Raw genomic sequence first — 20,214 nt, 5'->3', positions numbered from 1 at the left:
ATCTATTTCCTTGTTTTCAACCAGGCTTATAAAAAAACAAAGATAAACCTACTGGTATATACAACAAAGCCAATTCTCTTGGGTTTTAATCCAGTGTTTTAGGATAGATACAAAAAAACTGAACAGACATTGCACAACAGTGATAATTATTTGTGTTCCTATAAATAGGCTCAAATAGGTTGAAAGTACTGCTCAAATTAAAAGTACTGTTCAAATTAAAACCGCCATAGTTCAAAATTGGTAATTTATGTATGCACCACTAAATCTCTACATTTTCACAGAAATGTGAATTACCATAGCATAAGCATTTTACAGGAAATGCATCATTTGTTCCTACCTGTAGGTAATGGTATCCTCGCTCTTTCCCCTTGGCCTCCTGGAGCATCAGCATCTTGTCTTGATGATGGCTGCCTGAGCTTGGATATGCTTCCCGCGCCTGACTGACGGTCATTGTGTGCCATGTGCTCCTTTTAAGTGTTTGCCCATCTAGGGACATTGACATCCCAGCACAGGCCAAGCATTTGCCATCCCCGCCTCCACTCTTTAGACTCTTCAAGGTTAAGTCTCTGAAGGCACTTTCAGGAGTGTCCACTCCAAAGGGAGCTCCATGCTCCATGGCATGACGTGCCGACACCAGAAAACTGCTGTCGCTGTCAAGGTTATCATCAGAGCTCCACCACCCTGCCATCTTTGATCGGTGCTTAGGATCAGACTTGCGGTCTTTGCTTTTGCTTCTCTTACTGTGACGAGGCTGGGAGTGCTGGTAGCCTTCTCCTCCTCCACGCCCTTCATATCTTGTACCATTGTATTCCCTCTTAGAGGGCGTCTCCAATGAGTGGGATTTAGCAAACAGCTTTTGTACTGAGTGCACAAGGTGGCGAATGCGACTTGGGCTCTCACTACGCTGCTCTGTCGTGCTGGTACGTTGGTACTGCAAGGTGTGGAAGCCATCATGATGTAGGGGTAGCTGTTTTTCAAACTGGTCCAACAATGTAGGGGGCAAGCGGTTGATCTTGCTGGAGGTGTGGGCAATGGCAGCCATACATTCATCGCAGTCGAACTGTTGGGGGTTGTGGTGCATTCTGGGGTAAGTACCACCACTGGAGGACCGTGGCTCTGGCATACTCACAGGACCACCTGGACAATCTTGTGTCACAGCAGCACTCCGAGGAGGACAATAGTGCAGATCAAGGGAACAAGATTCAGAGGCGCTTCGGGGATAGGACTTGTGGAAATCTGGGACGTGATGAGGGTAATCCAATGCTCTCTCTCTGCTTTCGGGGATGCAGTGACATGGAAGCTGTGACTGGCTGCCTTCCCCATGGTAACCTTTCATCCTGTTAATACTGAACAAACGGCATCTTTCCTGCCATTCCCAGCTCTCTGGGTCTACCTGAAATAACAAAAAATAAATACATCTAAGGCATAATATCGTGACAAAGGCACAATGTAGACTGTTGTTAAAATGAACAGGTATGTTATGAAGAACAAAAGAATGATTTTAACAGTAAATTTATAGAAGAAAAGTTTGCAAACTTACTTCCATCAAAAACAAAAACTGCAAGAACACATTTTGGCTACTTTTCGGTTACTTAAATTAACTCTACTTAAATAAATAACAGTGTTTACAATACCCCAGAAGTCTTGGCACATTGCCCTTACAGTTAGGAATCCTTTCTAAAGTATCTATAAGAAGAGGCACAGACATACCATCAAGGAACATAAAGAAGATGACCTCTGCACACCTGTAGGACACCATTTCGCACAACCAGGCCACACAATGGGAGACCTCAATGTTTTAGTACTTAAAGGAAATTTCAAATCCATTCAGGAAAGAAAAACTTTTGAACTAAGAATGATAATTCTATTTGACACAAGAGATAAGGGCCTTAATTTGGACATGGGATTCCTCAATCATTATCCGACATTTTTATGACTATTAGCTTTAGCTTGACTCCCTCTGTGTGAGTGTAGTATCCCCCCCTCGCCCCTCGCTTTTACTGCATCTTATCTCTAGCCTCCTTTTTTTTTTTTCATCTCTTCTAACATTCTGCTAACTTTGTGAGTAGTACTGCTTAGACCTTGAAAAAGGGGACATTCCCTGAAAGCATGTCCTCAAAATTGTATGTTAGTGCAAATAAAAAAAGTATCACGGACAGTACTCAATTGTTTCTGTATAAGAAGAGGAAATGTTTGTGTAACAACCTGCCAAAGGCAGCATTTAATACTGGTTTTTTTTGCCTGGAATCTTTAAACATCCTAGAAACTTGGCAGAAAAGGTATGGAATGAGAGAGAACCTCAATGTAGCAGTCTATCTCATATTTTACAAAGACTGTCTTGTAATCCTACTTTAATTGCGGTGTTAAGTAAAGCAAAATGACTGTGCGGCCTTATCTCAGTGATTTTGTTTTAAATAAAATGACTAATCCAAAATGTGACTGACTTGTGCTGATGTTATTTAAATGTTAAATGCCAAGTAATTAATGTCTGATTTGTGTATACTGTTAACTCACAATCTGACACCTTTAAAACAAGGCTCTTAAAGCAGAAGAATGGGGATAAATGTCATAGTTTTTTCTCAGGACAGCACTCAAAGGACTTCAATTAGAATAAAATTAGCTGAATTATTAATTTTGTGTCAATGTTTCAGAGGAACCCAAAGCTGAAGGCTTATTAATACAAATTATTATCAAGATGTATTTAACATGTGTTCTGACATTAAACAGAATTACGATGTGTGCATGATTAAAGATGTAGTCTCTGCTATACAGTAGTTATTGTGTTAATATGTTTATGCATCACTTTACTGTATATCACCATTTAACAGTTTCTATTATCAGAACAGTGAAAGTCATATATTCCCAAGTAAAACTACATTGTTCACAGACTTATGCTGGCTGCAGGCAGGAAAATGTGTTTTATGAAATCTGTGTTTCTAAGTAAAAATCTATTCACACCTGAAATTGCAGTGAATGAAATGAATCAAATGAATGGGCTGACTATGCACCACAGGAGGCAAAACTTGGGCATACAGCAAGTTTAGTGAGGTCAGTTCATCACAATGCATGTTAGTATGTTACTACGAGTTGCAGTGTGCTGTAATACAGGTGCATTGGGGTGCCCTATTCCACTTCATTCTGCGGTTTAGCTTGACATCTATGATTTTCCAAAAATGTCTCATTGTCTTGGATGTCAAGAATTAAACTCCATAACCAATATATTTCTGATTTTTTTATTTTCTAAAATTTAATGGCTGGAGTTGGGTTTTAAAGATGCTACTTGAAATTTTAACCGTTTGCTGCCCACCCATCCACAATGTACTACAGGCAAAGTGACGTACTCATACGTCACTTTGCTTTTCCAGGTTTGGAGCACGCATGCGTGTGCCCTCCCACTGGCCCCCCCCATCATTTGCTGCAGGAGATGTATGTCAGCATGTCCTGTCCAGTGATTTGGCAGGATCTACTCTTCCTAGAACCATTTTGCTCAGGGAGAGAAGAAAAACAAATTACTTGTGAATAAAAGCAGCACACTGCATCCACACATGTTAGACACATTTAACCCCTTGGCTGCCACATTTAACTCTTTGATTGCTCCCTGTCACCCTGCCAGTGCCATTAGTACAGTGCTAGTGTACAGTATTTTTCAGTGATCACTGTGTTACTGCCACTAGCAATTTCAGACAGCACCAGGGTCAGTTAGCGCCCCTCCCAGACAAGATCAGCTAGCGTTAGATTGCCCGCACATTATCGCACTCATGCTCTAGGTCGCTGATCACCATAATTACTAGTATAGTGTTTCTACGGATCAATATATTGATCACAAACAGAACTATACCAGTGCCCCACTAGTGTCTCCCATAAATTCAGTGTTAATAGGATCAGCCCCGTTCACTGCCAGCACTTGCGTTCAGCCCCTCCACTCCCCACCCCTAACAAGAAGTGCAGTGTAAGTGTAATTTCTGATCACTGTCACCTGAGATACATTGCACACAAATCTGCAGCGTTATCAGAATCAGACCTGATCTCTACTAGCACTAGCAGGTGAATTTTATTGGTAGTGGTTCAAGCAGTCCCTGACAGCAAGGTGCTCTTTTTCCCATGAGTCGCACTAGGTACCTGTACATTTAGAGGCCAAAATATCCCAAAAGAGGTATACTAGTGAAGAGTCCTATAGGATTCTGAGCATGTCAGATGAGAGCGAAGGGGAAGGCTCTCTGACAGAATCCGCCTCAGAATACAAACCTGTAGAAAGCAGTGGCACCCCTTCAGGTAGCTCAGACAATGAAGAAGAGGTCCCTGTTACGATCAAGCGTATTCAACCCCATGTAGCTGAAGTACTAGGAATGCATAAATTGTCTAATATGCAGCTGGGAGCCAGTATTAGTGCCATTCTACCTTTTGATGTACTGGCGAGCACCATCAGTCTAGTACATTCTGGCATTTTACATACAGTACCAGCACTGCAGTATCACTTGGTGACGTGACGAATCCCATTAGTGCAATTGTCACGACCTGTTTCTCCTGCTGGTGGCACTGTGTTTCCATGGGTGGAAAGCTGCAGTTTTAGTGTCCACCAGCAGGTGTCTCCTAGCAGTCAGCAGGTGTCTCTCAGCAGTCGGGAGGTGTCTCCCAGCAAGCAGCTCCACCTGGGGACATCTGCTGGGAGGGTATTCAAATTCCACTTCGGCTATGGCTCCTTGCATCAGTGTTTTGACTGCTCTTGTCTTAAAACTTGTTTGCCATGCTGCTACCAGACTCTGTTGCCAAATAGCTCTTGATTTTGTCCTGTATCGAGTTCCCTGTTGCCTTGCTCCTCAGTTTTCGTCGACTCCTTCCTATCTGCTTTCCCAGGATTCCCCCTGCCTTTCATATTTCCTCCTTGTACATAGTTGTATATTTAGTTAGTCGTTAGGTTTTTACATTTTGGTTGTTGTTCTGATTTTCATGTGTTTTGAAGGTTATTGTTGTTATTGTTGGTGTATTTATAGTGTACTGTAAATAAACCTCACTTTAAAGATATATATGGTCTGGTCCCAGTTTCTTGGTGTAGCTACATATGTCTGGTCATCTCCTGTGCTGACTCCTGACAGCAGTACAAGCTTGTGAGGTGGCAAGCACAAGTAGCGTCCCACAGCAACCAAGAATTTGCACACAAGAGAGTCCATTATGTTCTTCTGGACGTGCTTGCAAATCTTGATTGGCAGCCCACAGATTCTGCAGCACCCATACTTCCCTCGTTCACTTCCCAAACTGGAATTCAGGTGGAAACATCAAATTGAACTACTCCCCTTGATTTTATGGAGCTGTTTTTCACAGATTTGTACAATTTGACTGTGGGCCAAAGCAATACACACAACAATCTACCTCCGCCAACCCAAATTCAGTTCTTGCCAGACAATTCGCATGGAAACCTATCTCAGTTTCCAAATTTAAAACTTCTTTGGCCCTAACCCTCAACATAGACATTACAAAAAGGAATGAGTTGCGGTCGTATTGATCCACAGACCCAATTCATCGTATGCCCACGATCTCTGCAGCCATGGCCAGGCATAGATATGAGACGATAATGCGCTTCATGCATTTCAGTAATAACACACACTGTCATTCTTGGGGTGACCCTGAACATGACCAGCTCTACAAAATTCCGCCACTTATAAACCATCTCACTGAAAAATTTGATGATGTGTATATACCCCAGAAAAACATCTGCGTGGATGACTCCCTCATTCACTTTAATGGCCGCCTTGCATTCAAACTATCTCTCCAGCAAGCGTGCCAGATCCGGGGTTAAACTGTATGAGCTCTGTGACAGGGCCACAGGCTATACATATAAGTTTATGGTTTATGAGGGAAGAGACAGTGAAGTAGAGCCCCCAACTGTCCAGACTACATGGGGAGCAGACACAACATAGTATGGGACTGGTGTAGTCTTTGTTTCATAAGGGGTACCACTTATATATTGACAATTTCTATACAAGCATGCCAATATCTAGACATTTGTACAATATTGGAATTGGCTGATGTGGCACCATGCGACCTAATCACTGGGGCTTCCCCCAATGGCTTGTAAATACCCAACTTAGAAAGGAGGAGAAAGTCTGCTTGCGAAATGATAAATTGCTCACAGTAAAGTGGAAGAACAAATGGGATGTTTTTGTCCTGTCTTCCATTCACACAGACGCTACAGTCCAAATTAGCATGGCATCTGGTGTTGTTGAGAAACCCCTCTGTATCCACAACTACCGTACAACCTTAACATGGGAGGGGTGGACTTCAACAACCAAACAATTAATCCATACCTAGTTTCCCAGAAAGCTCATCACTGGTACAAAAGGATGTTTATTTATTTATTTCAATTGGCTATACAGGTGAAACTCGAAAAATTAGAATATCGTGCAAAAGTTCATTTATTTCAGTAATGCAACTTAAGAGGTGAAACTAATATATGAGATAGACTCATTACATGCAAAGCAAGATAGTTCAAGCCATGATTTGTCATAATTGTGATGATGATGGCTTACAGCTCGTGAAAACCCCAAATCCACAATCTCAGTAAATTAGAATATTGTGAAAAGTTGCAATATTCTAGGGTCAAAGTGTTCCACTCTAATCAGCTAATTAAGCCATAACACCTGCAAAGGGTTCCTGAGCCTTTCAATGCTGTCAGTCTGGTTCAGTAGGAATCACAATCATGGGAAAGACTGCTGACCTGACAGTTGTGCAGAAAACCATCATTGACACCCTCCATAAGGAGGCAAAGCCTCAAAAGGTAATTGCAAAAGAAGTTGGATGTTCCCAAAGTGCTGTATCAAAGCACATTAATAGAAAGTTATGTGGAAGGGAAAAGTGTGGAAGAAAAAGGTGCACAAGCAGCAGGGATGACCGCAGCCTGGAGAGGATTGTCAGGAAAAGGCCATTCAAAAGTGTTGGGGACTTTCACAAGGAGTGGACTGAGGCTGGAGTCAGTGCATCAGAGCCACCACACACAGATGGATCCTGGACATGGACTTCAAATGTCGTATTCCTCTTGTCAAGCCGCTCCTGAACAACAAACAACGTCAGAAGCGTCTTACCTGGGCTAAAGAAAAACAGACCTGGTCTGTTGCTCAGTGGTCCAAAGTCCTCTTTTCTGATGAGAGCAACTTTTGCACCTCATTTGGAAACCAAGGACCCAGAGTATGGAAGAAGAATGGAGAGGCACACACTGCAAGATGCTTGAAGTCCAGTGTGAAGTTTCCACAGTCTGTGTTGATTTGGGGAGCCATGTCATCTGCTGGTGTTGGTCCACTGTGCTTCATTAAGTCCAGGGTCAACGCAGCCGTCTACCAGGAGATTTTGGAGCACTTCAAGCTTCCTTCCGCAGACGAGCTTTATGGGGATGCTGACTTCATTTTCCAGCAGGACTCGGCACCTGCCCACACTGCCAAAAGCACCAAAACCTGGTTCAATGACCGTGGGATTACTGTGCTTGATTGGCAGCAAACTCGCCTGACCTGAACCCCATAGAGAATCTATGGGGCATTGCCAAGAGAAAGATGAGAAACATGGGACCGAACAATGCAGAAGAGCTGAAGGCCACTATTGAAGCATCCTGGTCTTCCATAACACCTCAGCAGTGCCACAGGCTGATAGCTTCCATGCCACGCCGCATTGTAGCAGTAATTGCTGCAAAAGGGGCCCAAACTAAGTACTGAGTACATATGCATGCTTATACTTTTCAGAGGTCCGATATTGTTCTATGTACAATCCTTGTTTTATTGATTGCATGTAATATTCTAATTTTCTGAGATTGTGGATTTGGGGTTTTCATGAGCTGTAAGCCATAATCATCACAATTATGACAAATCACGGCTTAAACTATCTTGCTTTGCATGTAATGAGTCTATCTCATATATTAGTTTCACCTTTTAAGTTACATTACTGAAATAAATGAACTTTTGCACAATATCCTAATTTTTCGAGTTTCACCTGTATATAATGCTTTTGTAAGTTACAAAGCAACTGGACAAAGTGGATCCTTCCTAAAATTTCAGGAAGAAATCATCATGACCCATTTGTATCCAAAAGGTGCTGTGGCCCAATCCTCTAATCCAGATGCAGTGAACCAACTGCATGAGAGGCATTTTCCAGTTGTCCTCTCTGGTACCCAAACCCAAAGGCCACCCCAAAGAAGATGTTATGTCTGTAACTGACACGGAATAAGACGCGACACTCGATTTTTTTTTGTCCCTCCTGTCCTGGCCAACCTGGTCTCTGCCTCCAGGACTGCTTCTGTCGCTACCACACATTAGTGCAGTATTAGTATAGGGTACAGCATGGCAGCATCTAGGGCACATATTCATCATATTCGACACAGGGTCGTCTTGAAAGATGTTAGATGGTCAGGAAACCACCTATTGCATTTTGAGAGAACCTAAATTCAGAGGCTGTTCTTTAAAGTTATAAAAAAAAATAAAAAAATAAAAAAGTAAAAGAAACCATAAAAAATAATAAACTCCAAAAATAAGTTGTCATTTTATTGAGTTAATGTTCTATTGTTACTGTGTTTTATTGTTAACCGTTGTTGTTTGCTTTGCAGGAATACCATTCAGCTGCAGCACCGATCTGTTTATTTTAACAGCAACAGAATCTTGCTCTCAGAATATATGTCAGTGCGTGCAGCGCTGCTGAATAAGATTTTCATCTGCAATAAAAAAAGAAAATATATGCCCAAGCATGGGGGCCTGGGGTTGTCAGTGGGCGGATTGCTCCTATGCTTCGACATATTTTGTTTTTTCATTTGTTTTGGCACAGATTACATGTATACCCAACTTAAGAAGTGGGTGGATGCAGGGCAGTATATTCTAATGGTGGACATACCACACACTGTTTCTGGCAGAGATTTCTTCATCCACATCAATTGATGTGAATAGAGGAATCTGTTAGGTTCTCTTTTTTTATTCAGCCCACAGGCTGCACGAAAAAAAAGAACATTACATATATGCCCAAAGACCAGTGATGTACTGGTATGTCGCCGGACTTTGAGTGGTTATACCAGGATGATGCCTGCAGCTACAGGTATCATCCTGTATCATTTCTTTTATCCGGTGGATGGCTTTCATATAAAAGCAATCCTAGTGGCTAATTAGGTATTGGATTGCATTTAAAAGCAGCGGGAGGGGACGACCTCCTCACCCACACTGCCTTCCATGGTTTTCCTGGGCTCTCCCGTCCCACTGGGGAACCCGAGAATGCAGCTGGTGGTTCTGCCTGCTTACCAGAAACCAGAACAGCTCCAATCATCTCTATGGTCTAAGAAAGCATTTCATTACTTCGATTTTCGCCGGATATAAACAGAGCCATTTTTAAAATAGGAAAGCAACTGATAACACTAATCTTGGTGTGATCAGATCCTTTAAGGGCATAGAGAGATTTAGAGTCTAATAGACCCCAGATTCCCAGATTTCTCAGAAAAGAGTATCTGTCACTGCCTATTGCTATCATATTTACATTTCATGTCATGACAAAAAAAAAAAAAATAATTTACACAAAGTTGTCACTTAAATTATATATTGCTCACATATGCCATGGGTATATGTGGAATTACACCACAAAATATATTCTGCTACTTATCCCGAGTATGGGGATACCACTTTTTGGCAGCCTAGCTGCATACAGGACCCCAAATTCAATAGGCACCTTCAGGCTTTTAAAGGGCATAATTAATGTCCTCATTTCACTTCCTGACTACCTATCAAAGTTTCAGAGGCCCTGAAATGCCAAAATAGTACAACCCCCCCAAATGACCCCTTTTTGGAAAGTAGACACTCCAAGGTATTTGCATGAGGCATGGTGAGTATTTTTCTGATCTCATTTGTTGCCATATGTTTTTGGAAAATGAAGAAAGAAAATGAAAAGTAATTTTTATTTTATTTTTTTATTTTTCAAAACCCTGGAATTTCCTGAAATGTCTACTTTCCAAAAAGGGGTCATTTGAGGGGGAGTTATGCTATCCTAGCATTTCAGGGCCTCAGAAATTGTGATAGGTAGGGAGGAAGTGAAATGAGGACATTACGCACCTTCAGGCTTTCAAAGGGGTCATTGGATTTCGGGATCCTGTATGTGGCTAGGCTGCCAAAAAGTCTCACACATGTGGTATCCCAATACTCAGGAGAAGGAGAAGAATGTATTTTGGGGTGTAGTTCCACATAAACCCATGGCATGTGTGAGCAATATATCATTTAAGTGACTACTTTATGTTAAGAAAACAAACATTTGTTTTGTCATTTTCCAAAAACTTGTGTAAAAAAAAATCTTCCATGGACTCAACATGCCTCTCAACAAATAGCTTAAGGTGTCTACTTTCTGAAAAGGGGTCATTTGGGGGATGTTTGTACTGCCCTGGCATTTAGCACCTCAAGAAATGTGGTGTCAGTCAGAAAGTAAAAGCTGCGTAAATTCCAGTATCTATACCATAGGTTGTAGACGCTATAACTTTCACACAAACCAACTAATATACACCCTTTGGGAGTTTTTTGTTTTTTTTTTTACCAAAGACATGTAGCAGAATACATTTTGGCCTAAATGTATGCCTACATTTTAGTTTATTGGATATTTTTTATAACAGAAATTAGAAAATGTTTTTTTTTCAGAATGTTCCGTATCTTTTTCGTTTATACCACAAAAAATAAAAACCCATTTGTGATCAAATATCACCAAAAGAAAGCTCTATTTGTGTGAAAAAAGGACATCAATTTTTTTTGGGTACAGCACTGCATGACTGCACAATTACCAGTTGAAATAGTGCAGCGCTGAATAGCAAAAAATGGCCTGGTCATGAAGTGGGGGGGGGGTAAATCTTCCAGAGGGCAAATAGTTAAAGTGGTAGTAAACACTGCTTGTTCACTTGTACCTACAGGTAACCTTATAATATAGCTTACCTGAAGGTACAAGGAATATTTCCTAAACATGCACCATTTAGGAGATATTCACTGTTGTGACATCACTGGCATATGCTCTCTGAAGAAACGCTATACTCATGCTGTCTCTTCAGAGCTCTGTGTCGCAGCTGTGACTCCTGGGTCACATCATCGTGGCTCAGTCATTCAAACGGCTGGAGCCCATGAGCACGGAAGGAAGACCGGGTGAAGATGGAAGCCTTCTCAGCAATGATAGAGCGCCGTTGGAGGACTTAAGTTGGTTTTCCTAAGGTTGCACAGGGAAGTTTTTTTTGTCAAGACTTTATTACTGCTTCAAAGTGAATCTGTGGCATATAAAACATCTTATTGGCATTTATGTAATGGAGTTTGTATCTCCATGTAATAAAATGCACTTTCTAGTATTTTCTCCGGTGCACCTTGTCCAGTAACAAACAAAACACTCCAGGGTCACTCTGTTATGTCCCCCACCCCCTATTTTAGCCTCACATGCCTAGCTTTTTGCTTGGTGAGGCCAGCTATCATAGTGATGTGCCAAATATTAGTTGCTTGGATGTCATGATGATCCTCTGGCTTCATTTAATAATTTTGTGGTTTAGAACAAACATGATACAGCTGACATAAGAGTGAAATTAGTACTTATAATTTGCATGCTTCCACTCATAGGTCAATGACTCGGAATGTATTGAAGCCAGGGCATATACATTGCTGAAAATGTAGTAATGCTTGGAAGACAATTTTGACATTTTAACAAAGGAAAAACCTATATATATGACTGCATTGGTGCTGTGGAGTTGGGATATGCTCTCTGTTATTTTAAAAGAGTTGTAGTATCCAACTAAACAGAGTTTTTTAAAATTAGCGGATTGAACTCTTCATCACGGACCCTACTGTTGCACTAAATGCCAACATTCATTGGAAATGCCTGGACATATAAGGAAAAGAAGCACTTGAAGACTGAGCAAAAAAAAAAGTCATTTTGTCATTTCAAATTAGTAAGAGATTGACTGCAGATAAACGTGTTTGGTATTCTTTACTTGCAACCCACAGATCTCAGATGTGCTCCTTTTGGCATACACATTGTAAGTGCTGCATGCCTTGCTTCTATCACAATACAACTGGGGTGAACTTCTGAACCTTGCAATTTTAAAATATGCCTTGGGGAAAAAAATACAAAGCTTGTAACACACTGATAAAAGCTCCATTAATCCCAATTTCCTTTAAAGGATTACTGTACTTCAAGGTTATAAACTATGAATCACTTAGTCCTCTGGTCTGCAGCAATATAGTAAACAGAATGGAATACCATTACTGCAGAGAAAGCTTGGTTGCCACTGCTGTTGAGCTGGGTCTGGCACAATGTCTGCTTTCTCCACTGGAGTCCACAATACACTGACCATTTTTCCTCTAAACTAGCTAGTACAGACCATACCCCCAACATAATCAGCTTTGCTACCTCTTAGGACCGCATATGAGTGTGATAACAAGTAAATACCAAATTACATGTGTGGTCAAGACAAGCTGTCAAACGCTTTTACTAAAGCTATATCTAATAATGTAACAGGAATTTTTGATGTGTTTGCTACATTTATAAAGTTGCCACTATATTTTAGAATTTGATGCAAGCTCATGTGCAATGTCTGCATAATCTCCCCTTACCAACAACAATATGTAGTTCACACTATGCTGTGGGGGACACTGCATGTAATTTGCACAGGAATCACACTACATTAATGTGCAAATTACATGCAAATGTCTGTGCAGTGTGATTTGAGCCATGCATTTTGTATGGCTCAAATCGCATTGCATCTGCACCAAAAAAGGTGCAGGACCATTTTTTAAATCTGCACCTGAATCACATTGCATGGGTGTTCTCACCCATGCGATGCGATTTCTGGCAATCACATCACGTTTTGCAGTCTGGTTCGGGGTGTCATCAATTTATCATTGACACCCACACCAGATCACATGAATGAACGGGATGCAATTGCAATGCGGTGCAGGAAATGCACAGGATGCACAACGTAAATCTTATCAACATTTTGACTTTTGATTCACATCATGTGGCATTGTTTATGTATAAATAAGGACACTTTGTGGACACTGTGATTTAAATTACCTTCATTTATTTGCGCACTAATTGTGTGGATTTATATAATTCATATATTTATGAGTTTTTTTCACATTTTCTAAACTAGTTATTTTAGCACTGCTATTTTTTGTTTTATATGTATATTGGCAGCACAGTGGCTAAATGGTTAGCACTTCCGCCTGGCAATACTCGGGTCGCTGGTTCGAATTCCACCCCCTGCACCACTTGCCTGGAGTTTGCATGTTCTCCCTGTGATTGTGTGGGTTTCCTCCAGGTACTCCGGTTTCCTTCCACACTCCAAAGACATGCTGGTAGGTGAATTGGCTCCTGTCTAAATTGTCCCTAGTATGTGTATGTATGATTGTAAGTTAGGGACCTTAGATTGTACACCCCTTGAGGGTTAGGGACTGATGTGAATGTACAATATATATGTAAAGTGCTGCGTAAATTGATGGTGCTATATAAGTACCTGAAATAAATAAATAAATATACAGTATGTGTTGCAGAAAATTCAGCCCAGGCAAACCGCCACACAATATATCAACCAACTATAGTTAGGCTGGCACTGCAAGACATATATTCCCCAGGGGCTGTGATGGTAATTTGATACTTACTACTACCTGATCAAAGTTCTGTCTATCTACCCACTTATAGACTAAGATGCTATGATAGAGTGCACAAGAGACAGTATCCCATCCATAGTGGTATCAAGTGGTGTACAGTCTACTACAAGCCCTCCTTGATTGAAGGCATGCTTATTCCACTAAGGATAAGAATAGCACTACAGCAAGGGAAGATACAAGATGTAGGATTGGCCATTCATTAGTGGCCACAATATTATTTTACTACTCTTAGGCAATATATCATCATATCACATAATGGTTTTTGTCCACAGCCAACAACATGTTCAAGGCAGTTTTTGTACACAATAAATTCTGGCTGTTCCTCCAATGAATGGTCATATTAACACAGAATGTCAACAGAAGCAACAGTCCAAGTAATTGCAAGCAAGATCATGGCACAGATGAAAAAATGCTTTGGGGAGTACAAGCACTAAAGCATATCATGGGTAGCTGAACAATCATATCACAAAATTTAAGTGGTGCAGATGTTCTGCCGTCATTACAAGCCTCAGCTCAATCCTACCAAGCGTCATTCCACATGGAGAGCAGGCTATTGCTCATAGCTCTTCTAAGCACCAGGCAGTAATTGTACTGCATCTTACTGCACTTCGAGTGGGGCGTTCCATCTTTCAGTCATTATGTCAATGGTGTGATGCTCACATAAGCGCTTGGCAACATTTTTTTCCTTTTTCTTAGATCACCATAATTTCAATTATTACTTAAATTTACCTATCTAGTCTATTTCTCATTCTAGAAAAAAAGGGGAGAATAAGGGGGGGGGGAGAATTGAGGAGTTGGGGGGGGGGAGGGGGAGGGAGGGGAGGGTAAGAGGAAGGTGGAGAGAGGAGGGGGAGAAGGAGGTTGATATTAAACAAGGCAATACAGAGAAAATCCATTTGTCAGCTTCAATTTTCTTACTCTTCCAGAAATACTTGGAGGTTAATTTCAGTATTAAGACCCAAGTGTATATCCACCATTTTTCCTTCTTGAGCAGTATAGTATTAAAATCACCCCTTCTTGGTGATAGTTTAAGAGCATAAATGCCCTTAATTTTCATACCACCTAACCTACCCCTATGAACCTTACAAAAGTGGCTAAAGTTTTCTCAGGGTTTTTTCCTTAATTTCCCACATATGCTCACCTATCCAAACTCTAAGCTGCCTCTTGGTCTTACCAATGTAAATTTTGTGAGTATATATATCACCCTTGAGGTAGAGCAATTGATTAGGTCTCTAATTTGATACCTTTTTTCATTTACAGAATCCATAAACACATTAGTTCGCTCCACATACTGACACATTTGCCACTTCCCACAGAGAAACATTCCCTTTGCCCTCAGATAGTCAGAGAGCCAGTCATTGCTTGGCGTCTTGGTAAATTCCGAGTGGATTAATATATCACTGAGATTTTGGGCCCTCCAAGCTACCATTTGGGGGGACTGGTGCACAGGTTTGGTTAGTTCTGGGTTATTAGTGAGGATACCCCATTGCTTTTGGAGAACCCCTCTTACTTTTTCCCATTGGGCTACAAAGGGAGTAATTAGGCTTAGAGAACCTGAGGTATTAGTCTCTTCTCTTTGATTTTTATTTCCCAGAAGGCTTTTTCTATCATATCTAGTTACTCTGCATTTTGCTTTATGTAGATGTCTATGTGTATATCCTCATTCTTGAAACATAGAATAAAGTTATTTTTATTATTTTCTATAGACACTTATGTTTGTGCAGTTCTGCTTGATGCAGAGAAATTGGCCCACTGGTATCCAATTTTTTAGCCATTCTGGATGATGACTATCGGCTTGTGGGAGGGTATTTACCGCAGTCTCCTTGCAGAACATTTTGGTTACTAAGGAGCCCTGGTCTCTAGAGATCATCAGATCTAGGAAGGAAATGTATATGTGGTCAAAAGTGTATGTGAGGTGGATGTTGCGGTCATTTTGATTTAGATGTTCTATAAGTTGATGAAGGGTGTCAATCTCTCCTTTCCACATTACTAACAAGTCATCGATGTACCTTAGCCACATATACACGTGGGATAGGTATATCCATGAAATGTACAACTTCTGTTCCTCCCACATGCCTAAATGAAGGCCATGAGTAGGCCGGAGCCCATGGGGCACCCACTGGGGTGCCATGTATCTGCTTAAAATATTTGCCTGAGAACCGAAAGAAATTATTATCTAGTGCAAACATTAGTAGCTTTAGGATTAATTCATTTTGTGGGCTCATACCTGGGTAAAAGTGGTCCAAGAAAAATTCAACTGCTTGTAGCCCACAGTGGTATGGAATTAGAGTTTAGAGAGATTCTACGTCTATTCCAATCAACCAGACATCCTACTCTACTTCCAACTCAGCCTGAGTATCCTGTACATAAAATTTTAGCTGACTTACCATATCTTTTAATATGGAGCCCAGGTACCTTCCCACCTTTTCATGGGGACCCTTTATCACTGAAACTATGGGCCTTGCCTGAACCAAGCACTGTGTGTTTTATATTATGGAAGTAATTTTTTTAAAACACTTTTTTGTACTTTTTGATACTCAAATACATTTTGCAATTTAAATAATACCAGTAGGCCTCATTTGCCATTATTGTACCGCTGTTTATCCTTCCCTTGGACTTTACCCTGCGGGCTGAGTATAAAACTTTTTTTCCTCTCTTATTGTTTTAACTGACATCATCTGCAGATCTAATTTCATCCCTATCATGTGCAGAGAAATGAACAGAAAGATACAAATGTAACAATATGTCACACTGTAACTCTGTATAATGGGGGAGGGGGGGGGGTAGAATCTGGAGCAGTGTTGTTTATAAACACTGATTCAGACTGCCTTTCTGACAGCTAGAGCTGCGAGCTGCTTCTTTTAGTATACTGTAATGCCTGCTATGATTAAGCCGACAATTATGGTATCCTGGGGGGGAGTCCAGGAGCAGGGACTGGACTGCTACACACGCCCTGTGTACAACTATGACTTTTTTTGGGTGTGTGTAGCACGCCCAAAGTCTGCAACTAGAAAGCAAAGTCTGATATTTTTATATTAAATTTGCTAAGATACTGCCACCTACTAGGCAGAGGTCTTTCCTAATTTCAGTTTATGAAATAAGTGATGTATGCTTCATCATTATTGACTAAATTGTATTTTTTTTTAGAAGAGTGGTACTGGAGTCTGGTTTTGTAAAAGCAGGAAAGAAAGTTGTACAGGTATGAAGTTACCTAGTCTGAGACTGTATAAATGTTAAAATAATTGTTTAGTTTTACTCTGCTTCATCATTTTTGTGTAAGCAGGAAAATGCACAGCCTCATGCTAAATTATGCACAAGAGAACAGAAAACAAAAGAGGTTAAAATTAAACTTGGCCTGCTGCAGTTTTATACACTTTAGGCTCTGTTAATTAAAGCTAAACTCTAGGCAAACATCTAAATACATAGATGAAATACATACACAGGCTTTTTTTAGTCAAATGATTTGCATTTCTGTCTGTCTTGTCCTGAGATTTACACAGCCCTGTCACAAAGCACCGCCAGGAGAATTACACAACTTTGTTACAGTTAGAATACACCTCCCTGCTCCCAGTCTAATTCTTGGACAGTAAAGGAGTAGCAGGAGGAAGAGGTCATCTTCCTGGTCACTTTGATCTCTCCTCCTCTCAGCTTGTCGGTACATTTTTAAACACCACTAGCTCTTATTGTTGCCCTTCTCTCTCCCAGTCTGAGTGTGTTGTACACGGCATTGCAATAGTCTGCTACCTAGTCAAATTCAGGTACTTACCCTTACTGTATTTCAATATACAATTAATTATTTTGTGATGAATACATTGTTTTATCAATGTGTTTCTTGTTTTAGCTGCCTGGATTTTAATTTTCAAAGATTATTTATTTTACCTCTGTGGGTTATTTTATCCTTTAATTTTGTCCCAATATGACTCATTCATAAACACAAACTTTTTGCATGAAATAGGAATTTAAGTATTTGCCTCTATTTTCTCATACGTCACTATTTTAAATCACAAAGTGTAATTTTATCACCTTCTCAAACTGCTCCTTCTCCTGCATTTCTCAGAAGACATCACTATGGAACTCACAACTATAGAAAGCCAGAAGCTAAAGATATTTAAACTCAGTGAGTTGACTTTAACAAAATACCTAACAAATGACATGCATGAGGTCAAACCTGCGGATCACATAATGCAAGTGGTATATTTTTGTGAACAGATCTATTTGACAAGGCAATCTAGGCTTTGATCCACAAACACAGTTCTGTTATAAAACAACCGGTTTAGCCCTTTCTCCTTCTCAGAGTGTGATCTAGTATTATATACTTCCAGGAATTAACAATGCAAAGGTTATTGGGCTAGAAAGTTGTATAGAACTGGGATACAAGATAGTAATACATATGATAACCCTTTTACATTAGGGTAGCTGTATTAAAGGCAAATAGGCTGTTTACTTTGCAAGAAAAATTTATCTTAGCTTTGTGAATGAAGTGATGCTCTGCTGACCTTCATCTTCCAATCATATGCAAGCAAAAAATATTTTTTTTATTCTCCTTGTTTGTAATACGGTACTGCATTCTTTGCATACTGAAGTTTACCATATTCACTAAGCTAATGACCCCTCACACCCCCGTAAACTGAAAATAAATTTGCAAAGCATAAAACCTATTTGCTTTTTTAAATTCACCCCACTGCATCAAATAAAGCTATAAAAATGCCTAAGAAACAGAATGGATAGAAAAAACAGCAGCAACCACACCAAGCAAGTTACTAGATATTACACAGCTTTAAAGTGTTACTAAACTCACAGCAGTAAAATCAGCCTGTATATGCAGTAAAGCATGCTTGTTATACTCACCGTGGATCCTAAGGGGTTAATCCTCCACATTATTTAAAAGGCTGTTTGATCCTGTCTTCTTTGATCCTCCCCTTCTTCTACTGTCCCCAATCCATTTTCTGATGGTACAGAGCTCTAGGTGTCACTCTGCACAATCTTAGTTTGGTGTGTATTGCTAGAGAGTTTTTTTTTCTTTGGGAGGATGCATGTGAACAGCACAGGGCCATTCGGCACTGACCAGACCAAGGTCAGGGGTTATGCAGCCTCATAGAACAGTCAAAGCAGAATGAAAACTCCTCCTACAAGTTTTAACCAGTGCTCAGCTGGACACTGCTAGAAGTCACAACAATGCTATATGCTGCTGATGAGAAAAGGTGTTTAGAAGTTTATATTTACCAAAATAATTGAATTTCCATGTTCTCTGTACTATACTGTGGGAGACCAGATATAGTGAATGCAGGGTCATGGGTTTAGTAACACTTTGTTAGGGGTATGAAAGCAGATGGATAACAGGATGCAGAAGACCAGCCAGGTCAGTTGTAAAATGGTAACAGGAAACAATGAGAAGGGGACTGCACACCATATGTATCTACCAGGTCTTTCAGTCAAAGACCTCTACTATTAAGTCCTATCAGGGTAAAGCATGTCACAGGAGCGTGGTCTATGGGAGGAGTTTTGAGCTGAAGGTGGAGATTGACTCAAAGACCTGGTTGACACATGTGGTATGCAGCCCCTTTCTCAATTTTGTTGATGGTACAGAGAGTAAGATATGCTCTGTTAGGGCGTCTGCACCTGGCAGCAGTGTTCTGAGCTGAGGGGTTATAATCAGGGATTTCTGGCAGTACTCAGGGATTTCAGGCAATGTTATATGCTTTTAAAATGCCATCAGGAGTTACAGAAACAAAAACGATTGTCTACCATTTTACAAAGTCTCCACTGCATGGCACTGAGTAAGACACAGATTTACTGCCTAATTAAAGGGGCACAGTAGAGCAGGTCTATAATGTAATATGTATTTGATCTAAAAGTGGGCATGACCAGAGAAAGGGAAAAACAATGACCCTCACAAATATGTGGAGTCAAGCGCCAGAGAGTTTGTACAAATGAATGTGATACTGTTATATAACCAATGGAAGAATGAGCTCCAACAAACGACAGACACCAAAGAGTGCTCTATCTGTGCTAGGGTCCCAGCAAGCAGGAAGATTTGAACACTTCTGCATAACATCAACACGTCTTTTACAACTGACAGCTGATAGGAGGCTGAATCGAGGTACCAATACATCAGGCAAGAATCTAGTTTTAAAGCAGATAGAGGTCAGGACAAAATAATCTATTTATAGGTTTGTATAGAGTAGGGGATGGTTAAAATGCCTGTCTTTTTTTTTCCTGCCTATTTCTTATTCTTTCCTATTGTTTCCTCTTTTTGCTCAGACACAACAGGATACCATATAAAATCTCTCCATAAGGAGGGAAAATCCCATCTTAGACAGCTGTGACTGGAATAGGTTTACCCATAGGAAGATTTCCCATCACCTCCTGTTCCAGGACCAGCTGTAAATAGCAACACAGAGGTGATTTGACGACTTCAAATAGCTGCTGTGTTTTTTTACAGTATCCCATCTTATAAGATAAAATACCAAAACATATAATAATATAATTCAATAACTAATTAATCTAGCCATAAAAGCTCAGACTAAACAATTTAAAATAAACAAGATTTACCATTATAGTTGATCATTATAGTTGATGA

The 20,214-nt window shown here is 40.4% G+C and overlaps 1 protein-coding gene across 5 annotated transcripts in view; it reads right to left on the bottom strand.

The window, feature by feature from the left end:
• Positions 1–20,214, bottom strand: part of DLGAP3 (DLG associated protein 3) — a 518,806-nt gene that overhangs the window by 201,864 nt on the left and 296,728 nt on the right. For all 5 annotated transcript variants that reach the window (XM_089688984.1, XM_089688981.1, XM_089688980.1 and 2 more), the window contains exon 3: positions 338–1,393. In XM_089688984.1, the coding sequence (XP_089545110.1) occupies positions 338–1,336 (999 nt within the window). In that variant the 5' untranslated portion in view covers positions 1,337–1,393. The remainder of the gene's footprint in view (positions 1–337; positions 1,394–20,214) is intronic.

Source organism: Staurois parvus, unplaced genomic scaffold, assembly GCF_062004578.1.
Source record: "Staurois parvus isolate SC_StPar_1 unplaced genomic scaffold, SC_StPar_1.0 ptg000464l, whole genome shotgun sequence".
NCBI lineage: Eukaryota > Metazoa > Chordata > Amphibia > Anura > Ranidae > Staurois > Staurois parvus.
This window is presented reverse-complemented; position numbering and strand designations above follow the sequence as displayed.